Raw genomic sequence first — 24,091 nt, forward strand, 5'->3', positions numbered from 1 at the left:
CTCTTCTTTTCCTTTATTTATTTGGAAACTTTGCATTAATGGTACTTTTATCCCGCATCTTTTCAGTTTTAACATTGGTCTGTTCCGTTTGATCCCACACCTTGCTTTTAACTGTTATTCTTTTTTCCTAAGTACCAATGACTGAAGGAGCATATTGCAATGGATCTGGGAAGTCAATAGATTTAGAGACTGACCAGACAGAATGAAATCAGTGTTGAAGATTTTGGGGGTTACTGCCATTTCCCTCTTGCTAATTGTTTTTCAGAGATTCCCCTATATTTTTGAGTCCAAAATTGCCTGTCAAATCCTCATGTTCTCTTGCCCCACCAGAAGAAATAAAGAAATACTTGTTAGGCATCAGTGTCAAGTCTTGCAAAGTGACCTCAGGAGGCAGCTTGTCAGATTACTAAGGAACTCCTACTGACACAGCAGGTTGCAGGTGAAACTGGGTTCATCACTGCACACAGCTTGTGACTGAGGTAGTATTTGGGACTCCTATTGCCTGCAGCAAGTTATACAAATGTCCTGGTGCGTAAAGGGCTCATATGTGTTTGTTGGCTGCTGTGAGAGGATAATACAAGCAAGGTGGATTCTGGAGTAAGGGTTTTGGTGTGGGAGAAGGATATATGCCCTCCTCCATTCCAGCTGGGTAAAGCCAAAGCATTAATATAAGAACTACCAAGCAATTTGCGTACTTCCTGAAGGAAGATGGGGAAGTCTGATGCCATTGCCACACCTCACCATACTGTTTTATAAGTTTGTACGCTGGTTTACATTCTGTGTATTCATTTCCTGCCTGCTGGTACTTCCACTGCCTGACATAAATGTGCAGGGAGCACAGCATTCAGTGCCTGTCTGGAAAGCTGACTCAGGTGCAGTCTGGATCTACTGTCATAACCGTCCTATTTTTATAGTCATGTTACACGCATTTAGTCCTGTGTTTCTAGTCCAAAGAGCAAATATTAAACTGCTAAGGTTTTAAACTAATTTTATGGAACTAGCTTTTTCTATCTGCATGTCAGTTTAGCTCCTAGAATCCAAGAGATACTGAAAGAATAGCAAGTATTTCATTTCCTGTGGTTTTCATAGTAGTCAAGCACAGGTGAAGTCCAGTTCCTAACTTTTTAACTAACTGTGCATTTAACAGTAGGACAATAGCTGTATTTTATTTCCTCTAAAACTAAGAAGAATCTAATTGTGTTTTAACTTATTTAAAATAAATAGTAAATATGAAAATTCTCTTTCAGGTGTTGTACAGCACTTGCGAAATGGACAACTATTACGAGAAATTTATATAAACAAACATAAACTGCTTCTGAGTGACTGGACAGCAAAACAGCTCTACTTGGAGACAACAGGAAAGAGTCGAACCCTGCAGAGTGCGCTGGCGCTGCTCTACAGTTTTTTGCCAGATTTTGACTGGAAGAAAATTTACATGAGGCATCAGTGGAGCACCATTTTTTGTTCTGGAAGCTGTGACTGTCCTATGCGAAACCACTACCTAGAAGAGGAACAGCGCAGACAGTACAGTTTACGGGTGAAGAACAATGATTTGGAGAAGATATATGTGGATATGGCAAAGATAGTTGGCATTCCCACGAGGCAGCTGAGAGCTTCTAACCCAATAGATTCTCTCTTGTGCTATTTTTGCCACAATGTCAGTTTTCCCTGTACCAAAACTGGCTGCATTGGTATGGAACACTTCAAAGTAATCAAAAGACATCAGTTGGAGGATGAGAGAGAAAGACAGGAAAAGAAACTTTATTTCCTGTATGCACTATTGGCCACTCATCCTCTCCTCAACCAGACTGTTAATCGGCTGCAGCGTATTGCAGAAGGCAAGAAAGAAGAAGTATTTGTCCTTTACTCTGCACATGATGTCACCTTGTCACCTGTTCTTAGTGCCTTGGGCATTACAGAGGCCAGATTTCCACGATTCGCTGCCAGATTAGTTTTTGAGCTGTGGCAGGATGGGAAGAGACCCAAAGAACACTTTATCCGCATCCTGTACAATGGTGCTGATGTCACATTCCAGACCTCATTTTGCAAGGATTATTATAAACGTTCCAGCAAGCCAATGTGCCCACTAGAAAAATTTGTTAGCTTTGTCAAGAGGGATATGTTTTTAGTTTTTAACAGCACTAGTTATTATGATGCATGTCGTAGAAGACCACTGTAGGGAAGGAAAGTGAAAATATTTAACTTCTGTTTCAATGAAAGTCTGTATTTTGGTCGAGGCACAGTTCAGTCTTGTTGTTTCTTGTACCTGTAAGTACAAAAGGATATTGCTTGAAACCTCCTTCAAATAGTTTTATTTTCATTCAAACTGTAGATGGTCTTCAGTAGAAGAACAAACATTGAGGGAGTGTTACGTCTGTGTATGCTCACATATGCTGTGTTAACTGTCATGAACTGATAAACCTCATGAGTTACTGTAGCCTTGGACTTTCTCTGATAGACTGACAGAGCATAGACTGATTTTCTCTATACTCCAGAGCAATACTTGGATACCATGAATTTAAAAACAAGAACAATCATTTTTTTTTACCATCAACTTTCAATCATTTTAAGCAGCTGTATCAAGATATTTATAAAATTCCAGGCATCTGTGTTAAACCCCTCGTAAGATATTCTTAAAGCTCCCTACTCAAATAGAAGCATTTTAATATTTAGGGACAGGTCTTTAAAGTAAACTGTTTACCTTTACCTGTGCTTACATACTTGAGCATGTACAAATAAGTGTGTGCCTTTTTGACCTCACAGACCTACAAATACTAGACTTTTGTTACCTGTATCAGAGAAGGGTGTACTGGAAAATGTGTGCAAAACTCTATTCTTTGATTGCACTTTCAGCACTTTGAATAGTTCAAACACAATCTAGAAATATGTAACGGTCTTGTGACATTGAAGTAGATAGCAAACACTAACATTACTGCTAAATCTGAGTGGGAAATTAGCATTATAAATCAGTCTTACAGGGAAGTGTTGGGCTCTTTCCCATTGTGAACATGCTCAAGCTGCTGTGCTATAAACAAAACAGTTTTAGGAATTTGATATAGTGGCTGCTTGAGACAGCTTGGCTAAACACTAAGAATTTTGTAGTTGACTTAGTATTTTTATGGACTAGGAAGCTCTTATTTTGTACGATCAGACTTGTACATATTGCACTGTGTGTATTTATAACACAGTAGATCTTTCTTACTACTTCAGTTTGTAAAGAGCTGTGAAAAGCTGACTTTTAGATGTTTTTTTCCCTTGATCAGGATGTGCAGACTTAAGTATAAACTGTCTTTTATGGGTAATTTGAGCAATGAGTATGTATGAAAACTTGTATTCAAACCAATTTCATCTCTTTAGGAGTAGTAAATTGAGAACCATTTTTTAATAGAGGCTATAGAAATTTTATAATTCTGGAGGTTTTTTACACATCTAGAAATAATTTAGTCTGTGACTTGTGATTCAGTGGTGCTAGTTTATCAAAGGAAGTGTAATTAAGCATAGGTTCTCTAACTGTTGGTATTCCACTCTGTTTTCAATGCTGTATTTGAACATGTTTCTTTAAATAAAAATTTGGGGACTCTTTGTATACTTGTGTGATCCATTTATTCTGACTTCCTCAGCTGTTAGGAATAACAAGCTTAAGTGTATTTTGTTAAGCCGCTTGTTGTGCCAATAACTTCTGCATTGGCTCACTGTAGCACTTCATATGTTCCGGTTCCCAGTCTGAGGAGAAGCAGGTAAATACTTCATCAATATCAAATTAGAAATCACAATAGCAAATTTGAGTCTGCTTTATCTCATTAAAATGTGTAACTTCTGAAAAGGTTTTCTTTTTGTCTATGGGACTGACTGTTAATAATCATATGTGATTGTGTGCTGGATGGCAAACAGGAAGAGAAAATACTAAAGTTGAGCTCACTTTTGTATAAATTGTGAACTAGACCATTTGTCTAAAATAAACGCCAAATGCTCCAAAGAATTTTTGAGCTGTCTGCAAAAGGCAGCTCTAGCTCTTCAGTGTGTTACCTGTTGGAACTCTGATGCTCTTTGGTGACCATTTACAGGAATGATGCTGAAGTGCAGAAAATGTTACCACAGGCATGCTATGCATGCTATTGGTGTTTCACATCTGTTCTTTAGCAGTTTTGAATCCTTAACAGCTTCTGCAAATGCCAGTTTTGGTACCTTGGTACCTGAGGTAGGAGTAGCATCACTTTTCATCGTCTGAAGATGGACCATAGAAGTGCTTTATTTTCATTTCCCTGTGCAGAAAGATTCTCTTTGTCTGTTATAGGGATTTTGAGATGCAGCCGTAAGCTGGAGTGTACCTGAGTTTGGATGGATTTCTTACTTGTTGAGCTCAAAGAAGCCCTGAGATGCTGGATATTGATGGATACTGCAGCTGTTCCCCATACTGAACTTTTCTGCAGAACAGCAAAAATGCACTGATTGCCATGCTCTAGCCAGAGTTCTCTTTATCCTTGGAGGATAATGGGAACTGGTATTTCATTTCTCATTTTTGTCTTTCTCAGCTTTGCTTCTTTGTTACGTGCAAACTTCTGCTGTGTTTAAGGAGGTGGAATTTTTCAGTGCAGTGCTGATATGCAGTCCTGTATTTTGCCTTCTGTTTCAGTTCTGGTAGTTATGAAAGCTTCAGTTTTAAATATCCATTGAACGTTGGGAATGCCAAATTACTTGCTTTGAGCTGTCATATTTTGTATTTTTATTTAGGAGAGTCTGAGAAGGCATCTAAATGCAGAATATTTGGGTGCAAAGTAACACAGAAAGAAAGCTCTCTGAAAATGCTGTTGGAGAGATTTGATGAAAGAAAGAGACAGGGTGCCCTCTCGTGGAGTTTTTGTTACGCAAAAATGGTTTCATGTGAATTAACCAAGGAAAAAAAACATGCATTTCCACAGTGTTGCAATTTCAGGGCAAAAGTAGAGTTAACAACAGGTAAGCTGCAGATGGCTTTCATACTGCAGACTGAAAAAGAGGCCTCATTTTTCCACTCTTTAAGTGGGCAGTTATTTATAGAAGATGCTCAAAACCTTGTGGGGTGAAGTGGGGATAATAACGATAACTGTGACAGCTATTTTAAGTAGGTCATGTTGCTGAACCTAAGTGTATTCTTCAGGTCAGTACAGCTTTGCTGCCCTGTGTGTTCCATTCAGTCCTACTCTTTTCAGCAGAGTGAGTTTTGAAGTTAATAAAGCTGATAGTGTATGGGATTATAAAGCAGAATGTTTCCCTGACAGTTTGCTGTTTTGGTCTCTGGTGGTTTGCTTGCCTTGTGGTTTGATTTCTTTCCCTTTTCCACATGAAAGGAGCCATGCCACGTGTGTGTGCTGTGTCATTTTTCAAGTAGTTGAGATATGACAGGCTTTGAACTGCACAGTCAATATCAGTTCCACTACTGCCTTGGAAGCACAACTGGTCTTGACAGTATTTGGACTCTTCCTGCAGAGAACTTCAGTTTAAAACAATTGAAAGAAAGAGAAAGAAAGAGCCAGCTAGATTCTCTCTGATCTTTTATGACCTAACAGTAATGCGGATTTATGGCATCTTATTTATTTATTTATCTTATTTATGGCATAAATATGTAATGAGACACAGCAATTCAGAACATATATCTCAAGTAAATAAATTGTACTTTTTTTTTAATTTCCAAGGTGGTAAACTGAGGCACAAAACTGTTTAATGACTTAGTATACTGAGGGACAGAACTTTTTGACTGTTTCTTCCATGTAGTCTAACTGTTCTAACAGAAGCTAGCATGTAGTCAATGCCCCATTTCCCCCTCTCCTTCTCACCATCGCAACTAACATTATAATCTTTAAAGCATGAGGACAAATCAAAACGACGTGGCCTTTATCTCTCTGTGGTAAGCTTGAAGGTATCATACAACTGAAATGCAGTCTGCTGTGCATGTGAGCAATGGATCGCTGTGTTTCTTACTGGGATTTTCTGTCTTTCTCTTGTTGATTCCACTGTCACCAGCACTGCAATATAAGTATTGCTCGTACTTTTGATGAGATGTTTTTAGTTAGCATTCCATTCCATGGAGCAGGATGAATGTGAATGCTTTACCTATCGGTGGTATCTTTCCCTTGACACATTGCAATTAGTTTGTATTTGTGTATTCCTCGTTAGAGACCACCCATAGATATATTGATGGCAGTGTGCTTCAGCTCCTTACTTTCCCTTTAGCCTCACTTTCCCCTTGGGTAATTAGGGAACAGCCATCCTTTCTTCCTCCCCAACCCCTCCAATTTCTGAGAAATTTGTGACTAGTGTCACAATACAGTAGAAAGATTGGCATCCATAGGGTATCATGCATCAGGCCCAGCACATTGTGTCTACGCAGTGAGGCTAGTCCTGTGCTGGCCCACAGCCTGACTTCTGAAGCCAGAAGAGGCAGCTACTGCTGCAGAGAAGAGAAGGGGGAAAGAAGAGAGAAAATCCTTCTCTCAACCTTCTGCTAGGCTGTAACCAGTGCAGGTTGCACTGCTGAGCCATTTCCAGGCACGTGTTGACTTCTGAAGAAACACCCCCCTCTGAGGTTCTTAATAACACTGACTGAAAACCACATATATTAAAACTGACATTTAAACAATTGGCTAGCCTCTCTTACTTAGCTCTTATTAGAGGTTGTACAGTATATCGAGGCACACTTCTTACCATTGACCTTAGATAATTTCTGTAAACTCCACTTCTAGCATAAGAATCCCGTTTCTCTCTTGCAAGGGCTTTTTGTTCACCCAGGGCTTCATTCACAGCACAGGAACTAAGAGGACTGCTTGGGATATTGTTCCTTCAAACTGAACACAAATACCATTAGGCCTGTTGTTTCCAAAAGTCCTGGACAGCCATTTTCAAAAGTGATTTAGCTCTATGTTTAAGCTATTCATTTGGGATGCCCTGGGGGGGGGGAGGTGTGTGGGGGGAAATCATTGTCAAAAGCTCTTCATATACTTCTACTAAAAAAAAAAAAAGTAAAAGTGATGTCATTTGAAATCTAAGACAGTCCAGATTTCATTCTCAGAATAGTTGTTATTTTAGAGGGGGGGGGGGGACAAAAATAAATCTTTGTGTCAGTCTTTTAAGATGTCATTGAAAATGGTTATTGGGGAATGTGGGGGTGGAGGGGAGTTTAAGGGCTGAAGCTGTTGCTGCTGAAGGCCCTTCCACAACAGGACAAACATGATAAAAGTAGAAATAGCAGAAATAGAAAATAGTCTCTCTTGTTATACTCACATGAATCTACCCTGGAGCAGGTACAGCAGGAGGCTGTTTTAAGCATACCAAAACCTCATCTCAGTACAAGGCCAGCTTAAATATTGCTTTTACTGATCCTCAGTGTTTACATCAACATTGCCAAAGAAGCAAAGCCTTTCAATGAATAGAGAGAGGAAAGGGAATGGAGGAGACAACAGGTGGATTTCAAGTTACAGATTCCAGATGTTCATCTAAATCTTGAGCTAAGATCCTATTGATCCGATCCTCTTGATCCAATCCCCTTTTCACTGCAGTCAAGATATTTATTAGGTGATGTGATAAAGGGCTCATCTCTGTGAACACACAGGAGTACAGAACAACAAGTGAGGAACCCCAACTCATGGAACACCACACTGTTTACTGATTACTCCCACGCTGGGCACAGCAGAGGGATTAGCCCCACTGTCCAGATGTGAAACCATGAAGTCAACAGACAAGGCTCTGCGGAGCACCTCACCTGAGGGTTGTCACTGCCTACCTGGGGTACAGGGATGCAGGGGAAGAGCATCTTTGGATTGTACAAGGCTTGTTGTGGGATGTATAGGGCAGGAACAAAAGCTATTGAAAAGGAGGAATCAAGGTTATTTGAGGAGGAATAAGCAAGAGAAAATAGAGGAGGGAATAAAGGAACAAAAAGGGTTAGTTGCCTGAAAAGAGTTTGCTGGTCAGTATGCTTGTTTGGTTGTGCCCCGTGCCTGATCACTGCAGTATGTCCTGTCATCATATTAAGCTCCAATTCTAACCATTTTTTTCTTGATGAGGGGACTCTACTCTGTGTGCATGCGAGGCCTACGCAGTCCAGGCAACTGGTTTGAGGACCAGAAGTCGTAGGAGCCTGCGTGCCTGAGGTGTCATCACCTGACGAGAGCCGAGTTCTGTGTGTGGGCACAAGTACACGTGGGTGTGAGGTGACTGGAACGTTAAAGGGCCCAGGGCCGGCAACTGGACAAACGGAGTGCGTGCTGTCTCGCTTCTCTAGGACTACTGGATCTGGCAAGTCCAAACCTTCAAATTTTGGAATCAGAGTGTTCTAAAAATGGATTCTGCAGATTTAGAAAAGGGGAGGGATGGCAGTAATAGCGATAAAATTGTTCCTTCCTGAGAAAGTCTGTCTGCCTCAAAAGTGGTGAGCAACAGAGAGGCAGCCAGGCCTAGTTTCTGACGAACTAATATCAGTCCGCTGGTTTCTAACTTCACTCTCCATTTTGAACTGGTCACATATTTAATATTCTCCTTTGACAATGCTAGTTATAACAGGCTTTTGACCAATTCAATGTCTCCTCAATTTTTAAAAAGAAAACAAAACCCCTTAGTAATTACAGGCCTCAGTGTACCTTTTCTGCTACATTCCTACAAGCATAATTCAGGCATCAGAAGGATAATTAATGTCCGCTGACATTACTGGCTGTCAAGTGGGCCCCAATAATGTCTTGAGTGTGTTCTTATTCCAATTCCAAGCACCAGAGAGGTATCTTTTTGCTGAAACCTCTTTTGTAGGTATTTAAATGATGGCTATTACACAGTAATAGAGCTGGTGTGAGATGACACTTGTCAGCAATTACTGTGCTCTCAGTTGTGTTCCCAACACTTCAGACGCGAACCCACAGTTAAGTAGGTTTATGGAAAGTTTTACCTGTTAATTATTAACTTCTCCTTCCGTCTGCCATGTGGTAATTGGGTTTTTGGTAAGGAATAACATTAAAATGCATCAGCTTGCAGAAGAGCGATAAAAATATTTTGCATTTGATAAGGGAATGGAACCAGCCAGTCGTTCACGCTGAAGTGGTTGTTGTAAGGAGGAAGGCAGCTAGCTTAAATACACACAGACAGACAGGCCTCATTAATTGCAAGGGCTTATTGTGCCTCTGTGGTACTTCTGACAGTGCTCGGGAGTTCTGACCGGCAGGGAACGGGAGTTAATTGTTGCAGTACCTATGTGTCCTGCTGTTTCTGTGAAACCATGGGATAGGATTGAAACTCTCCTCTCCATGAAGGACTGACTGCTTGTCACCCTTAATTTTTGTAAAACTTTTGGCTGTTGGGCCTGCACTTTTTCCCAGGGGCAGCATGGGGCCTGCGCTGTGAGGGGCCTCTGGGGACTGAAGGCTGCTGGCGTGAGCCCCACCCCGCGGCGCCATTTCCAACAGCCGGGGGGTGGCTGGTTCCCAGTGCCTTGGGGTGACAGTCACCCGAACGGAGGAGCCACAGGGCACGTGGGGAGCTGCCAAAATTTGAGAGAGTGAAGGAGGAGCTGGCCTTGGGCTGGACTGCAAGACCCCAATGGGCCGCCAGGTGATGGCAGGCTGAGGGGGTCCAGACCTGCCCACCCCTCTGCCAGGGCTTGCAGCATCACTGTATCCCTGCAGAGACTGACTCAGTCTTGTCAAAAAGCATAATTGGCAAAAAAAAAAAAAAAAAAGCTACAATCAAACAGGTTTTAATTTTCATGTGTGAAATGCATAGTAAAAGAATGTCTTAATTGAGCACATGACAAAGTTAACAGTATTTAAGTTGTGAAAGTAACAAAATTGAGGATTCACAAAGGGAGTTTGTGTGTTTGTTTGCTCACTGAGCATAAGCAAAACCTTAGCAGCTAAGCACCTATAATTTGTGGTAAAAAGTATGATTTTTTTTTTTCCTGGAGAGAGAGGATCTCTTATCCCAGAGAAGAGATACCTCCCCAGAAGATATTTCCTCTTTGCAACTTGACTGCCAATCCAATCTAATTTTTTCTTCCTCGAAAAAATCTGGGTGCAAGTTGAGTTCATGTCCTGTGTTGATGTTGCACCCCCACTGATTTTTGATCAGCTGAGAGTTTTTCTTATGTATCTGTAGAGAGCATAAACCAGCACTGGCACACTGTGACAGAATGTCATCAGCTTCTGTAAAAATTTACGTTTCCTTATAAATATGGATATATATTTCATCTGACTTTGGCAATCATGAAGGTACTTTGGTAGCTGTGTGGAGGACTTTGGAAACAGAAATATTATCATTAGCATGTGAATGAAACGAGAGATACGAAATGTCAAATATGGGAACTGGAAACAGCAGGTGCAGGGAACACTTTGTATGAAAGCTCAGAAATGAAATATGTCACGAAAGCCATTTGAATACTTCTGGATGTTACACTTGAAATTTAAAAAAGAAGTTTGTTTGTGGTCAATTTGTGGATGTTTCCATCCACAAATGCGGTGGTGGGCTTCGTTAATAAATGGTTTGTTGTGAATACTTTCAGCTCTAAGTGCAATATGAATCATTTTCTTACTGCTCTGGAATGGGAGATGTACTGTTGCTTTAGTATGTTTTTAAAATTACATTCTGTTTCATCAGTACAGAATCCAGGTCAGGTTTTCCCACTCCTCTGTGCTTTTAGATGATGAATATAGGTAGGATGAAACATAGCCATAACTTTATCCTAATTCTCTTAAGCTTTCAGTTTACCATGGAAACAGTCAAAATTTCTCTTCACTCCTCAAGCTCTTGAGCACATTTAAATGTGTTATCAATATGAAGTGGTGTTAAAAGAGGAAATCAAAATAACTGGTGTAATCTTTGAAGATTTCTCTCGTATCTACATTTTTTAGAAGTGACTCTAAGGATAATTTAAAGAGTAAGTGCTATGCAGGTTATACCAACTAAAACAAAATGTAAATATTTAGCAATAAAAACAACAAACAGTCCCCAGTAACTGCTCAAGGTTAAGTGGGCAGCTAATGAATAAATACCTGTGCTTTGATTTCTATGTGATTATTCCACTTTCCATGTCAAGGGAATGTTTTCAAACTGATGAAACAAGGCAGGTGAAACAGAATCTGACCCCCCCAAATATTGTTTTAAATAAAAAGTCTAGGCCATTGGTCTTTTGGTGAATTTCATTAATATGGGGGACTCCAGAAACTCTCTTATAGCCTTCCCCTCAAGATTTTCTGCTCAAAGTGTTTTCCTTTTTGAGGTGTGGTATAACAGGGTAGCTCCTTCTGCTGTTTTTCCAAATTGTGTGCTTAGGATGACTGGCTGACTCCTTCTGGGAGAAGGGAATGGCTGGGGTTAGGCCTTCAGGGCCCTGAGAGGTGTGTAAAGGAAATCCTTGTCTCTACATTGGACATGCATGGATTTGACAGATGGACCACTCAGTGGGGAAGGAATTGGCTGCGTGGTTGCACTCAAATTGTTGCAGTCAGTGGCTCAGTGTCCTAGTGGAGATCTGTAATGAGTGGTTTTCCTCAGGGGTCGGTATTGGGACCAGCGCTGTTTAACATGTCGGTGACATGGACAGTGGGATTGCACCCTCAGCAAGTCTGCTGATGACACCAAGCTGTGTGGTGAGGCCAACCCACTGGAGGGAAAGGATGCCACCCAGGGGTCCTGGGCAGGCCTGAGGCCTGTGCGAACCTCATGGGGGTCAACAAGGCCCTGGGTCAGGGCAACCCCAAGCACAAACACGGGCTGGGCAGAGAATGGGTGGAGAGCACCCCTGAGAAGAAGGGCCTAGGGGTGCTGGTGGATGAGAAGCTCTACACGAGCCAGCAATGTGTGCTTGTGGCCCAGAAAGCCACCTGTAACCTGGGCTGCACCAACAGCAGTGTGGCCAGCAGGGCAAATGAAGGGGATTGCCCCCCTCTGCTCTGCTCTGATGGGGCTCCACCTGTGGTGCTGCGTTCAGCTCTGGGGCCCCCAGCATAAGGAGAACATGGACCTGTTGGAGGGAGTCCAGAGGAGGCCACAAGGACAGTCAGGAAGCTGGGGCACCTCTCCTACGGAGACAGGCTGAGGGAGTTGTTCAGCCTGGAGGAGAGAAGGCCCCAGAGAGACCTCACAGCGGCCTGCCGGTGTCTAAAGGGGGCTACAGGAAGGCTGGGGAGGGACTCCCTGTTAGTGAGTGTAGTGATAGAACAAGGGTGAATGGTGTTAAACTGAAAAAGGGCAGATTTAGGTTAGATACTAAGAAGAAATTCTTTACTATGAGAGTGGTGAGGCCCTGGCTCAGGCTGCCCAGAGAAGCTGTGGATGATGCCTCATCCATGGCAGTGCCCAAGGCCAGGCTGGATGGGGCTTTGGGCAGCCTGGGCTGGTGGGACGTGTTCCTGCCCAGGGCAGGGGTGTTGGAATTAGATGATCTTCAAGGTCCCTTCTAACCCAAACCATTCCATGATTCTATGAAAGGGAACCAGAGCCAAGTGATATTAGAGTCTGTGGACCGCAGGAGGGAGTCATGAGGGAGGAAATGATGGTATGCTAAAGAAAAGGTATCGGCTACGAAATGCGTGGAGTAATCCTTTCACTTTTCTCAGCATCGGTAAGATATTATCTCAAGTAGCACGTTCAGTTTTGGAGTTGCAACCTCAGAAACAATGGGAATGCTCAAAAATATGATTGAACAACCTGGAGTGAGATAGACTTCAGAAGAGGAAGTTAACAGGCAAAAAATGGTAACCCTGAAAATGAAGGAAATAATCTTTTCCTTATGGTGAGGACAAGATGTAATTGTAACAAAATAAGACTGAAATTGGGCATTTAAGAAAAAAATTGCAGGAGAAGGCCTAGCAAAATGGTGGAATGGATTGGTGGAATGGGGATGGTGAAGTCACAGACCTTCAGTGTTTTCAGGAACAGGGGATACAAATATGTCCCTGGCAGCATCAGTTGATTTTGATTTGCAACTAGGAGATAAATAGGTGATTTTGAGTCTCTTTCATCCTTTCATTTTTCTTTGATTCTATGAAAATATGTTCTTAAGATTCACTGCATAAAATACTGCTGACATATTGTGGTAGTTTCCTGGCAAACTACTTGGGAATTCGGAAGTTGTACACTTCTTCAAAGTCTTCAGGTCATGTACAGCTATATGATGGCTTCTCATCCATCAAAACGAGCCACAGAATTTGGCAGGGCAGGGGTTTCTCTCAGTTCCCACAGGAGTGTGCAAATGTAGATTTCTTTCCAGGGTTCCTGCCAAAAACCTCCTCAGGGGAAAAAAAAAATCTATGCTGTCTTAACCTGCTACCTTTCATTACTTCTTTTTTTTTTTTTTTTCCCTCTATTTTCTCCCTTTCTAAAGAAGTTGAAATATTTTTCTGTTAAATCACTGACAGCTCAGGTAATTTCAAAATATTGGCCTATGTATGGGGTCTTCTTTTCTAGACACAGAATTTAGTATGGCTTATTGCATTTCTGATCCACCGTTTTTAGAAATTGTTATTTTTAATTTCTTATTTAAACGGGTTGCAAATTTGATTTTCCTAGAATCCAAATGCTACCTGTGAGTTCATGCACGTTTGTTTATGGGTCTGTATATAAATATGATTTTTTGTAGGGAATTCTCATAAATATGTACATAGGGAAAAAAAAAAAAGCTTTATATCCAGTTCCTAAATCTGTCAAAGCAGATTCATGCTTGAATAGTGCACTTTGCTCTGCATGTACTGCTCTCTTTGCTGAAGCCCTCCTGAATGTGAATTTTCAAAATTTCTTTATGCATTTTTCCAGCAAAGTTTCCTGTAGGGAAAGTAGTTTTTGTAACGAAACACCTCCCCGCAAGAGGAGGTTACAGTCTGTCCTGTTAAATATTGATCTAAAATTTCAAGCTGTTGCAGCTTTCATCTTTTCAGCTCCCATCGGAACTCCCGGGAGGTGTATAGTTTATCTGCACAAAGCTAGACAGAGACACTGCTCGTTAACTTCTTGAGATGTTAGGAAAGGAAAATGAATTTGCCAGGAGAGGCGAATTAGGTGCCTTTTATCAAACACTTTCAGCAGCTGTCTTTCCTATTGAAGAGTTTTCCTCAGCCTGGTTAAATGCCAATGAGCTGCTGTTACCCTGGCAGACCAGCTCCGCAAATCACCTGTTTATTGGCTAGGTGGAAGAAAAGAACATAAAGTTTTCGTACTTTAATCTGGTGCTTGACTGAATCTGGTCTGTTGGTAGCATTTTAACCCAGAAGTGAAATTTTTGGAATCATACTCTGCAATAGTCTGGGAAGAGATCTCCTCTTGGTGACTTCTGAATCTGGCTTGATTTCAGCAACATTTGATGGGAAGGTCGAAGTCTCCAAGTTTCTATGAATTCTTGGAAAATATGTGACCAGGTGGAGGAAAGAGATTGTTTCATCTCTAGCCAAAGTTAGAGCATGTTCTGAAGACACCGAAATTGATCACAGATGAGATTACAAAAAACAAACAAACAAACAAAAAACCACAGATACCAGGCTTCTTAAATCCCAGAGCTACTTGTTTCTTTCTTGTTCTCCATCAATGGACATTTATCCATAAAGGCAGTGCAATGAAGCATTTCCAGATTTGTGCCCATACTGTCAGATTGCTGATCTGCTCTGCAGGGTGTGGGCAGACAGGTAAGTTCCAAATGAATTTTTGGCATGAGACTCTGCTTCGTTGGTGTCAAGAGAAGAAGCAGTTTCACACGAATCTTTGTGGAAGCACCAGCAGGGTATTTGCATTAAGAAATGATACATGCCATCCACATGGTGGCCACTAACAAGGGAGGTAAATGAGCAGGGCCCCTTCGCAACTGTGAACAGACCCTTGAAAAGGCTCACCTGCACCTCGATTAGAAGCCCTGAGCTTATTCCAACATGCAGTGTCTGTCAGGAAGCTCAAACTGGGAATTAAATTCCTCTGTGACCTTACTGCCTGCTGAAATTGCCAGATGAGTGAAGAAATGTCAATTAAAACGAAGAGTGGCTAAAGGGAAAGCTTGTATTAATTCAAGTTCTACGGACTGTTACAAGAAGTAGGGAAAAGAATTTTAACCCCGGTGTTCTGATGAAATTCCAGAGTCTGTAATTACATTAGCTCTGAAGTCCACCTGCAGTTTTAATATAAAAACCTGTTCTGCTTTGAGCTGTAGCCTGCCATGCAGTTATACTGCTCAGTGTCAAACAGGTGCTAGAGTTCATCAGAGAGGTAAAAGGTAATATCACGTATATAGTTTATGCAAATTTTGGTGCCTTTTTCAAAGCCCCTTCAAGATTCTTCAGCATATAATAAATAATGAGCAGAATAATAGCATATAATAAATAATCAGAATAAAAAGCATATAATAAATAATCAGCAGAAGTGAGGCACTATTTGAGGAGTGACTTTTTATCAACGTGGTTGATGAGTTAATTTTTGGGAGATGCTAAATCCTTATGGTTACTTGTGTGTTTTGGTAAAGCTTAGAATAAAAATACACCGTACATCTGAAAAGGATATCAGACCAGTGTCCAGGAACTTAGGTCAACTGTTCTGAGAAAAGATCATCAATAATTCAATCGCATATTAAGTGAATTGAAAATCTCAGTTCTAATCATGTTAGAGTGATTTTTGAATTCTGTTGCTAGACTGATCAGACATGCGTGAGCTCTGAAAGATTGTGTTCCCATTGTACCGTTACCTTGAATAAAAGGGTTTTAATCATCTATATTGAGAAAAGGCAGCAAAAACCAGGTAATCTGCAGCTGGGTGATGTCAAGTGCGTGCCATCTCTCTGTAGTATACACAAAGGGTATTTTTGTAAATGCAGGCATTACCCAGTATCTCTCTGTAGGTCGTGATGTAAGAGGGCTGCTCTGCGTGGTGGGCTGCTGCTGACACTCTCTTCAGGTTTTCATAAGGATTTTTTTTCACGGAGCCAGTTTATGATCTATGGTGTAGAAGATTTAAGAGATTTGGATTGCTTTCTTTTTAAATAAGTCTTCACTATTCTGCGGATGATGATTTACAAATTGAACACTACCCTTAATGCAGCAGTGTACAGGGCTTCCGACATCTGCAGCCTGATTTTTGGCTGTAATGCTGGATGGGTAATGTTACAGACTGCAGTAACTCCTTGCATCTAACTCAGAAATTGTGCTACTGCCCTCACCTGATAGTGGTTTGTTCTGTTGGTTCTTCTCCATTCATGCAAATCACATGATGGCCAGGATGATAATTTGAGTTCCCTGCTTATGATCGCCTTTTAAAGTAAGTATTTGCATTTTTAGTCATGAGGCTACCAGGTGAGATTAGATTCTGCTGCCATAATGCCAGTGTGTTTAGTTGGTGAGAGATGGCCCTTTCACCAAAATTAGACAAAGTGCTTTAACTAGACAGTCACAGAAAGAAGTCTTGGCTGCTGGTCCTCAGCAGAACCTCAGCTGCTTTCCTAGTGCCAGCCTGCACCTACAAACGGTGCAGTACAGGATCATCCACCTCAGAGGCGGTTGTATTTAACTTGCATCTCACCTCTCTGAGCCTCGCGCCAGCAGGATCAGCTCATTAAGCTCCATTCTGACTGTTTGTAGCCCCAACCATTCATTCTTAGCTTAGGCCAAGGAAATGCTGAGAACATTTTTATAAACCCCAAACTGCAACTGAATGTAGAACTGTTTGAAGCGACTGGAAGGCAACTGCTGAATTTAATCAGGCCTTTAATGTAGGTTATACATTCATTAACTTTCACTCTTTCCTTAGATTTAGTGTTCGTTCCTTCTGTAAGAAACCATTGTGTGCATTGTGGTGAGGGACAGTGGCTGAGTAGAACTACAGACACCCCAAGATGCTACTCAGTGGGAAACAACAGGTTCAGCATGCATGCAGCTATTAAATGTTCAAATAACCTGAGACAGGGAACATTTCCCAGTTTGCCTTGGGCAGTGAGAACCTTTGTGTTTAATGCAACTTAGAAATTTTCTCTGCAGGTTTCATAAGGGCTACAAGGACTGCTTAGGAGCTGCAGTGCCATGTCCTTGCTGTTCATTCCTACCTTGAGGTAAACAGTGACAGAACACTGCTCAAGCCGTGAGGAATCATCCCCCTTTGATCAGACACAGTCTGGGCAGTGTGCTACTGCTCGGCGCCTCTGCTGACTGTTTGTACATTGGGCTGCAAACTGAGGTACCTTTATTAAAAATATGTCATAGCACAGGAAGGCTGCGGTAAGAAGTTCTCCAAATGAGAAATGTATATTGCTAATGTCAAATTAAATTCACAAATTCACATCAGAAGCCACTCTGAGCTGTGACTCTTCTCATTCCTTCCATTCTTTTTTTTTTTTTTTTTTTCCCATGGTGACACCTAATTCAGATACAAATCAGCAGTGTCCAGGTGAGAAACTTCCCTGAGAGCCATCCGTCTTTCTGCATACAACATCCCAGGTAGCCATCCCAGCGCATACAACGAATTCTGTAGGTGTTTGCTCCACAGTACTGTAAGATCTTGCTGCCAATGGAAGTGTGCCATGTTGGAGGCCAGGCTGCTCACCTGGGAGCCCGGTGCTGTAGATTTATTTCATTTCTGAATGGTGTAATCAGTCAGGCTCTTACATTCTGTTGCACGCAGGCCTGGTTATTGGCACCACAAATCCCTGCTCTATTTGTCTTCTTTTAAAAGGTGATTCATCCACAGGGCAGTAGCATATTAATTATTATTTTCAGGTTGCCTCTTACATCCATCCCTTTAAGATTTGCAAACTTTTATAAATTTTACATATGACTTTCCAAAAATATAAAAGTATCAACGAGATGATCATAATCCATAAAGGCTTGTACTCATGTCATCTTAAAGAAGCGAGAAGAGGAAATGTCTAGGAGTCAGACTTCTAGCCAAGTAAAATGACCCTATATTTCTGTCTGACCTATTTTATTCTTTAGCTTGGGGAGCTAACCAGCTGACAGGTGATGCTGTAAGGTTCCAAGTGACCTAGCTTGAAATGCAGGGAGTTGGACAACCAGTGGGATCTTTCTTGTGGAAAATCTCACTTTGAGTCTATTCATTTCATGACTGATCTAGAGAGTCTTCGCTTCTGCTGTAGTAATTCTAATATAGCCTAGCTCTCCCCCCCCCCCCCCCCCCTTCCCCTCTTCCCCTCACTCTCTCTCTCAGTGTGAATGAGTGATTTTCTGAAGCCTAGTGTATCTAACTTTGATTTTGCCAAACCTGGGAAGAATCACAGGTATCAAGGGGAAAAATGCCAATCTATTTTCATTATATCAAGATTTGTGTGGCTGTTTGGCTTCGTGCACCAGGAATATCACGTTTCCTATTCGCAGACTGAAGGAGCAGGGAAAGTGTGTCTTTTTCTCCAGGAGAGGGTGTCCCATCACTGCTGGCCAGAAAGATCTTACACTCAGGGCTTATACATTCTTTGGTCTGCTTTTCCTAATGTTATGTTGCAGCAAAAAACAGCTTGGAGAAATGCAAAGACAGCAAATCTGAGTGAAAGAATGTATTTGAAAAGGTAGATAAAATATTGTATGTATAGCTGTTTCACTTAACTTTCATGACTATCCAAACTTACAGAGCCTGTTAATGAACATAGGATCTAGCTTGAATGCACTGTACGTATCACGATTCTTTTTCTATTTATGTAACAGTCTGATGTATTTCATTAATTCCTTCCTGAAATCTAACACCTGATTTGTGGGCCATGTTTCTATCCTTGTCTGATTTTGTTTTCAGAAGCAAGGTGTGCTCTGTATGGCAACTGCTATGTTATACAGGCACACACAGTAAAGTACCTTTATTTAATTTTACCTTCCTCTACAACATGAAAGCAACGTGCCTTTTCTACTACTCTTTTAAAACAGTGTCTCATTATTCAAATGCACGGCAGTTTTAATGACAATTTGCATAAGGTTGTAGAGTCAGTCTAGCTGATGGCTGTGAAACAAATGTTTGCAAAATTTATTTGGGGCTTCAATTTCTTCGTTATAGCTTGTTGTTATTGCTCTTCCCAAATCCTGGCAGCTGAAGAATGAGAAAAAGAAAAAGCAGAGAGAATCGATAGTAAGAAAATAAACTTCTAATATAAAATGACAGCTTGACAGCGAACATATCTGGCATGAATTGCAAATGCAGCAAAGAGTGGGAACCATAATCTGATTTCTTCTGGTTCTATATCATTCTTTTATACAATGTCTTTTTTTTATACTAACACCATTTGTGTCATAGGAGCCTTAATATAATCAATATTATATTGCAAAAAAATTTTCAGGATAGTCACAAGTGTTTTATGCCTCCTTATAGGCATTTACAATTATTTTTTATGATAGTAAATGTTAATTTTAGAGGAATTCACACTGGTTCTAAATCAAGGAAGTCTTCTGTACTGAACTGAGTCCCTTAAAAAGAACAGATAATCTCAAGATTTCTGTTCTTTGGTGCTGAGGTGTCATGGAAATAACTGAAGTTGGTATTATTGGACTGAATCTAAGCTCTAGCCCTGACTTGGCTCATGAATTGTAGCTACAATCAAATCAAGACCCAGATCTTCAAATCTTTTGATTTAAAGGGATAGCTGATGGCATGATATGTATCATGTACAATTTCTACATTATTGTACTTGGCAATTGTTTCAGTTGCTTCTCCAAATGTTATATGTAGTTTTGCGATTTTTTTCTCCAGTTAATTCTAGCTCTGTTTGCTAGAGCTGATCTTTGCCCTTCCTGTCTCCTGAAATAGCCAACACACCTTGCATCATCTGTGAGCTTGAGTGTAGCTCCTCATGGACTTTTCTTTTGTGCTTTTTTTCCCAGCCTTTGCTGTGCAACAGTCCCAAAGGACCCCATGCAGAATATTTTTTCTAAGATTCCTACAAAACAGCTATTAATTCTTTCAGCTCTTTCCCACAAGTGCAGGGCATTCATTTAAACCAAATGAACTTTATTAAAATTAGAGAGATGTTTAGTTTAGAAGCAATAAAAAGGTAATTGTCTTACCTGAAAAACTAAAATTAGATGCATTTTTATAGCATGAGCCTGTAATATACCTGAAGTTTAACATTTAATAGAATGCATGGCTGAGAGACTCACTGTCTGTGGTATCAAACTCATCCCTATGTTTGTGTGTGTCCACTGGAAAAGATGGCCTCAAGGAAACAAATATTTGGCTCTGCTCACTGAAATTTCCTGGTGGGTCTCTGCAGCAGTTTTCTGAGAATGTCTTTGACTTCAAAATGCTATGTATTGCAGTGACTCAGATCTTCGTTCACAGCTAAACACAAACCCATCGATTATAATGTTGTATCTCAAGAAAACTGGCCATTCTCCTTGCTCTTGTTTGACTCTTGATATGGATCACAGTTCCTGTACTTGTACTGACTCATTTTCATTTCTTTGACACGTGGAACTAAAGATCATCAGCCGACTCATAAGGAGAACTGTGATGCTGTCTCTTCCAGAGGTTCATTAGGACTCACTCAGCAAGGTTCCCTGGCTATGCCTGTACTCTTTGGAAGCAGCAACCAGATTGCATTTAGGTGTGCAGTAAGTGTCTGTCAGCAACATGTCAGTCTTTAACAATTGATTCATCCATATAAAAAAAAAAAAAAAAGAGTAAGAAATTCCTTTTCTGCTTTATGTCACCCACACGTTATGGCACTAACAGCACTTGTTCCACATAAGGACTGTACATAGGCTCTTCTACTTGCTTATACAGCCTGAAATAAGATGGTGTTAGTGTGCTTGCTTGCTTCCAAAATTATGCTGGTTATTGTGCCAAGTTAAGACATGAATGTCAAGCCATTCCACAAGCCTAGAAAGAATAATAAAAATATTTATGAATGTTACAGTTTTAACTGTTACATTTTTTAAGACCTCCACAGCTTGGACTGATTTATGTCTGTTCAGCTCTTTTTTGAAAATAAAAAAAAAAATACATACAAAAGAAATTAAGGAAGCCAGAAGCTATGCATACAAAGAACTATCTAAAAATAAGAGGTAAAGCTATAAACTTTAATATCCCACTGAGCGAAGAAGAAGGTTTTTCTTGTCTGGCTACAGGAGTGTGTGCAGTTTTGCTGAAATGTAGTTCTCATTTTGCCTCATACAGTCTCTGTGGTGGTGACTGCTATTTTTACTTTAGATGTGGGCTTTTAAATTTCCTTATTTATGTTTTTATTCTCATCATAAGAGATGTATTATAACCGTTCACTGCATTCTACACGTTTAATTCCAAACTCTGACATGCAACAGCCTTTGGTTGAGCTGTGGCAGCTGGAAATTCAGCACAAACGACATGCAGTCCCCGATTCTGAAAAGGAAGTTGAGTCACAAAAATACAAATTTCACAACAGAATAAATGAAAAAAAACACAACATTCTTAGAGACCAGCTGGTGGTGTATTATATCCACATTGTGACCATGCCTCATCATAGTCTGTCTGCTTGGTACTTTTAAAAATAATTTTGGCTTTATGTTTTCAGCTGGCGTGCCAAGGATTTGATGTTACAGCAGAGGTGTCCAGTTGTGAAAGAATGTCTGATCATGGTCATACAGCATAGATGTGTAGTACTGTCCTTCAGAAATGAAAGAAGCATGTGACTTGCACCCTTTTAGTAGTGTAACAGAATGATCACGCTATGAGATGTATTCTGGAAGTCAGCTAGAAGAGTAAAGAAATAAAGTGAGAAGCTTGTTCTTCCCTTCAAACAGTCCATGTTTTTGCTGATTTTCCTGAAGGAGTTCACATCTTGGAAATAGTTTTTTTCCTATTCCATTAAAAGTCTCTACCAGTAGTGTGAGAAAAACTGATGAAAGTTTTGTTTCTTTTCAGAAATGTACTGTCAAACACTCCCTGTTTTATTTGCCATGCTGATAGTCGTGTAAGCAGTGGCCTGTATGAGGAGAGATGTGAATTTTAATGTTAGCGTTCTTGGATGAGGAGTGTAGAAAGCAAAAGAAGATTTTGGCTGGCCAAGATATTTTAACTCTTTCAAGAAGTCCAACTTCCAGATAATACCAGCCGTCTTCTGAAGAACAAAAAAAAAATAAGTTTGTTAGCTGCCACTGAAAATTAAAGTTGTCAGATGCACCGAACAGTACGTGCACCATTTAAGATTTAAATTAAGGATCTCAGTCCAGTAGTTCTAGCCTAATGTGAGTTAAATAACATAAATATATATTTTGAAATACTGTATTGAGAACTTGTAGGTGATAAACGATTCTGATCATCCACTGAAAAGTTAGCTCTCAGAAAATATCCACACTTTGTTGTTGTTGTTGTTCCTTCTTCCCAAGGCAATATGAGTTGCCTCAAACAAGTTATTTGCTAAACAGAGCCTAAGATCTGGATAGATTTATGTCGCTGATATGCCTGCTTAGCTATGCAGAGTGACAGCAGCATGATAGTTTGCGAATCGTCTCCTGAAACCACTTGGAAGCTCTTTTTGTCACTGCCTGATTTCAGTCATTGATCAGGGAAGATGATAGGAAGCAGGGGCTTAAAACACCAGACTCCCATTAAATCTGTTGAAGTTTTATTTCTAGCGTTGTTTTGTATTTGCTATGTGTTCCAGGAAGCACCCAGGTCTCTTGAAGAGAGATGCAAGCAATGCTCTGCACACCCTGAACAATTGTTGACTTTTCAGAAGCACTGGTCAGACTCCACATCGGGAGCACTTCCATGTCCAAGGTGGGCACGGGTAAATAAACAGGTGTACCTTAAAAAAATGCTGTGGAAATGACATACTTGATATGCTGAGGGACCGCAGTAGTAAATCCTATATAAAAGCTGTGTGTGTAACTAGGAAAGAGCACAGGGTGATATATAGAGTTGCTGCTTTAAGGTATTTCCAAAAGCTAACTACATTTCATGTTCTCATTAGTCAAAACTTCCAAGGCGTCCTTTCATCTCTGTTATTCTGTCACATGAAGCAACAGAAATCTGAGACTGGTTTTCAAACATAATTCCAGAAAACTGTCTTCCCTTTAGCCTCTGCCATGAAATATAGCACAAACGAGCATTTTTAATAAGACATCATTTATAGAATATCTGCAAAAAAACGAAATGCCATAGACTTTGTGGAGTGGGCTTGCAGGCATCTGTTAGCATTGTAAAGGGAAGTGACAGGATCCCAAGTTGGCAAGAGCTTTAGGAGAAACATGCCAGATCCTTCTCTTGTAAACTCCTCTTCCCAAAGCAAAACAAAGACTTTAGGCTAATAACACACAAACAAATTCTGTTACAACATAAGCTAGGATACTTAACTTTTTAAATAAACAAAATTCATAGTGTCCAAGACAGAATATAAATAAAGGACTTATAGGACTTTTTTTTTTTTTTTTTTTAACAGTCCCCCATGTGGTGTTGCAAGTAAATTCTTGCTTCTGTGTTTAGTTTAACTCATTTCAATGGTTTTGCGAAGTGCAAAAAATCCTCTAGCAGTCCCCCTGGGTCCCTCAGAAAGGTGGTAGGTTTTTTGTTTGTTTTTTGTTGTGTCCCCCTCCCATTTCTTTCAGCATGCAGGTGTTTGCTGCCTATTTGAACGTAACCTTTCCAGCTGTGTGCTGTGCCTCTGACTGCGAGGTACAGAAGGACAGCCTCCGCTACGTGGCTGTTGTGCTGTGTGTATGGTGAATCGGAGCTGGAGTGCTGGTGGAGAATAGCCTCCCACCTCACAGGCCTCGTACTGCTTTTGCCTGGCGATGTGGTAGGGCTCAGCAGCACTGGAGGGATGGGTCTGAGTAACTCCACTCGTTTCTTCTTTAGAAGCCTGTTCATAGCTCTAGTTATGCCCACCACTGTCATTGCAAAACTTCTATTCCTGGTTATTGCATAGGGTAATCAGAACATAACTGAGCTTTTCACAATAAAAGTTAATGGTAACTGATGCAGTTTGTAATATCTTTAGTATTTCTATGTCTACTATTCATTAGCCAGCCTCAGGTTTGTTTTCTTAAACCCTCATGCACACCGAACAGAGGTTGATACACAGGGGATTGTTTTCTTTTGCTTGTTTGTTTGTTTTTTCCTTACTGTGTGGTTACAGTAAACTTAAAACCCAGACATCTCATAGAATCATAGAAGGGCTTGGGTTGGAAGGGACCTTAAACAC

At 40.7% G+C, this 24,091-nt stretch overlaps 2 protein-coding genes across 7 annotated transcripts in view; both read left to right on the forward strand.

The window, feature by feature from the left end:
• The window catches only part of PXYLP1 (2-phosphoxylose phosphatase 1), a 63,577-nt gene extending 59,991 nt beyond the window's left edge, over positions 1-3,586 (forward strand). For all 6 annotated transcript variants that reach the window (XM_080605205.1, XM_080605206.1, XM_080605203.1 and 3 more), the window contains one exon: positions 1,248-3,586. In XM_080605205.1, the coding sequence (XP_080461331.1) occupies positions 1,248-2,179 (932 nt within the window). In that variant the 3' untranslated portion in view covers positions 2,180-3,586. The remainder of the gene's footprint in view (positions 1-1,247) is intronic.
• Positions 3,587-10,896: 7,310 nt separating this feature from the next.
• Positions 10,897-24,091, forward strand: part of LOC308199825 (uncharacterized protein) — a 605,136-nt gene continuing 591,941 nt past the window's right edge. Inside the window, exon 1 of the mRNA XM_080604496.1 lies at positions 10,897-22,668. The gene's annotated coding sequence lies outside the window, so the exon portion shown is untranslated. The remainder of the gene's footprint in view (positions 22,669-24,091) is intronic.

Source organism: Anser brachyrhynchus (assembly GCF_964034855.1).
Source record: "Anser brachyrhynchus genome assembly, chromosome: 9".
NCBI lineage: Eukaryota > Metazoa > Chordata > Aves > Anseriformes > Anatidae > Anser > Anser brachyrhynchus.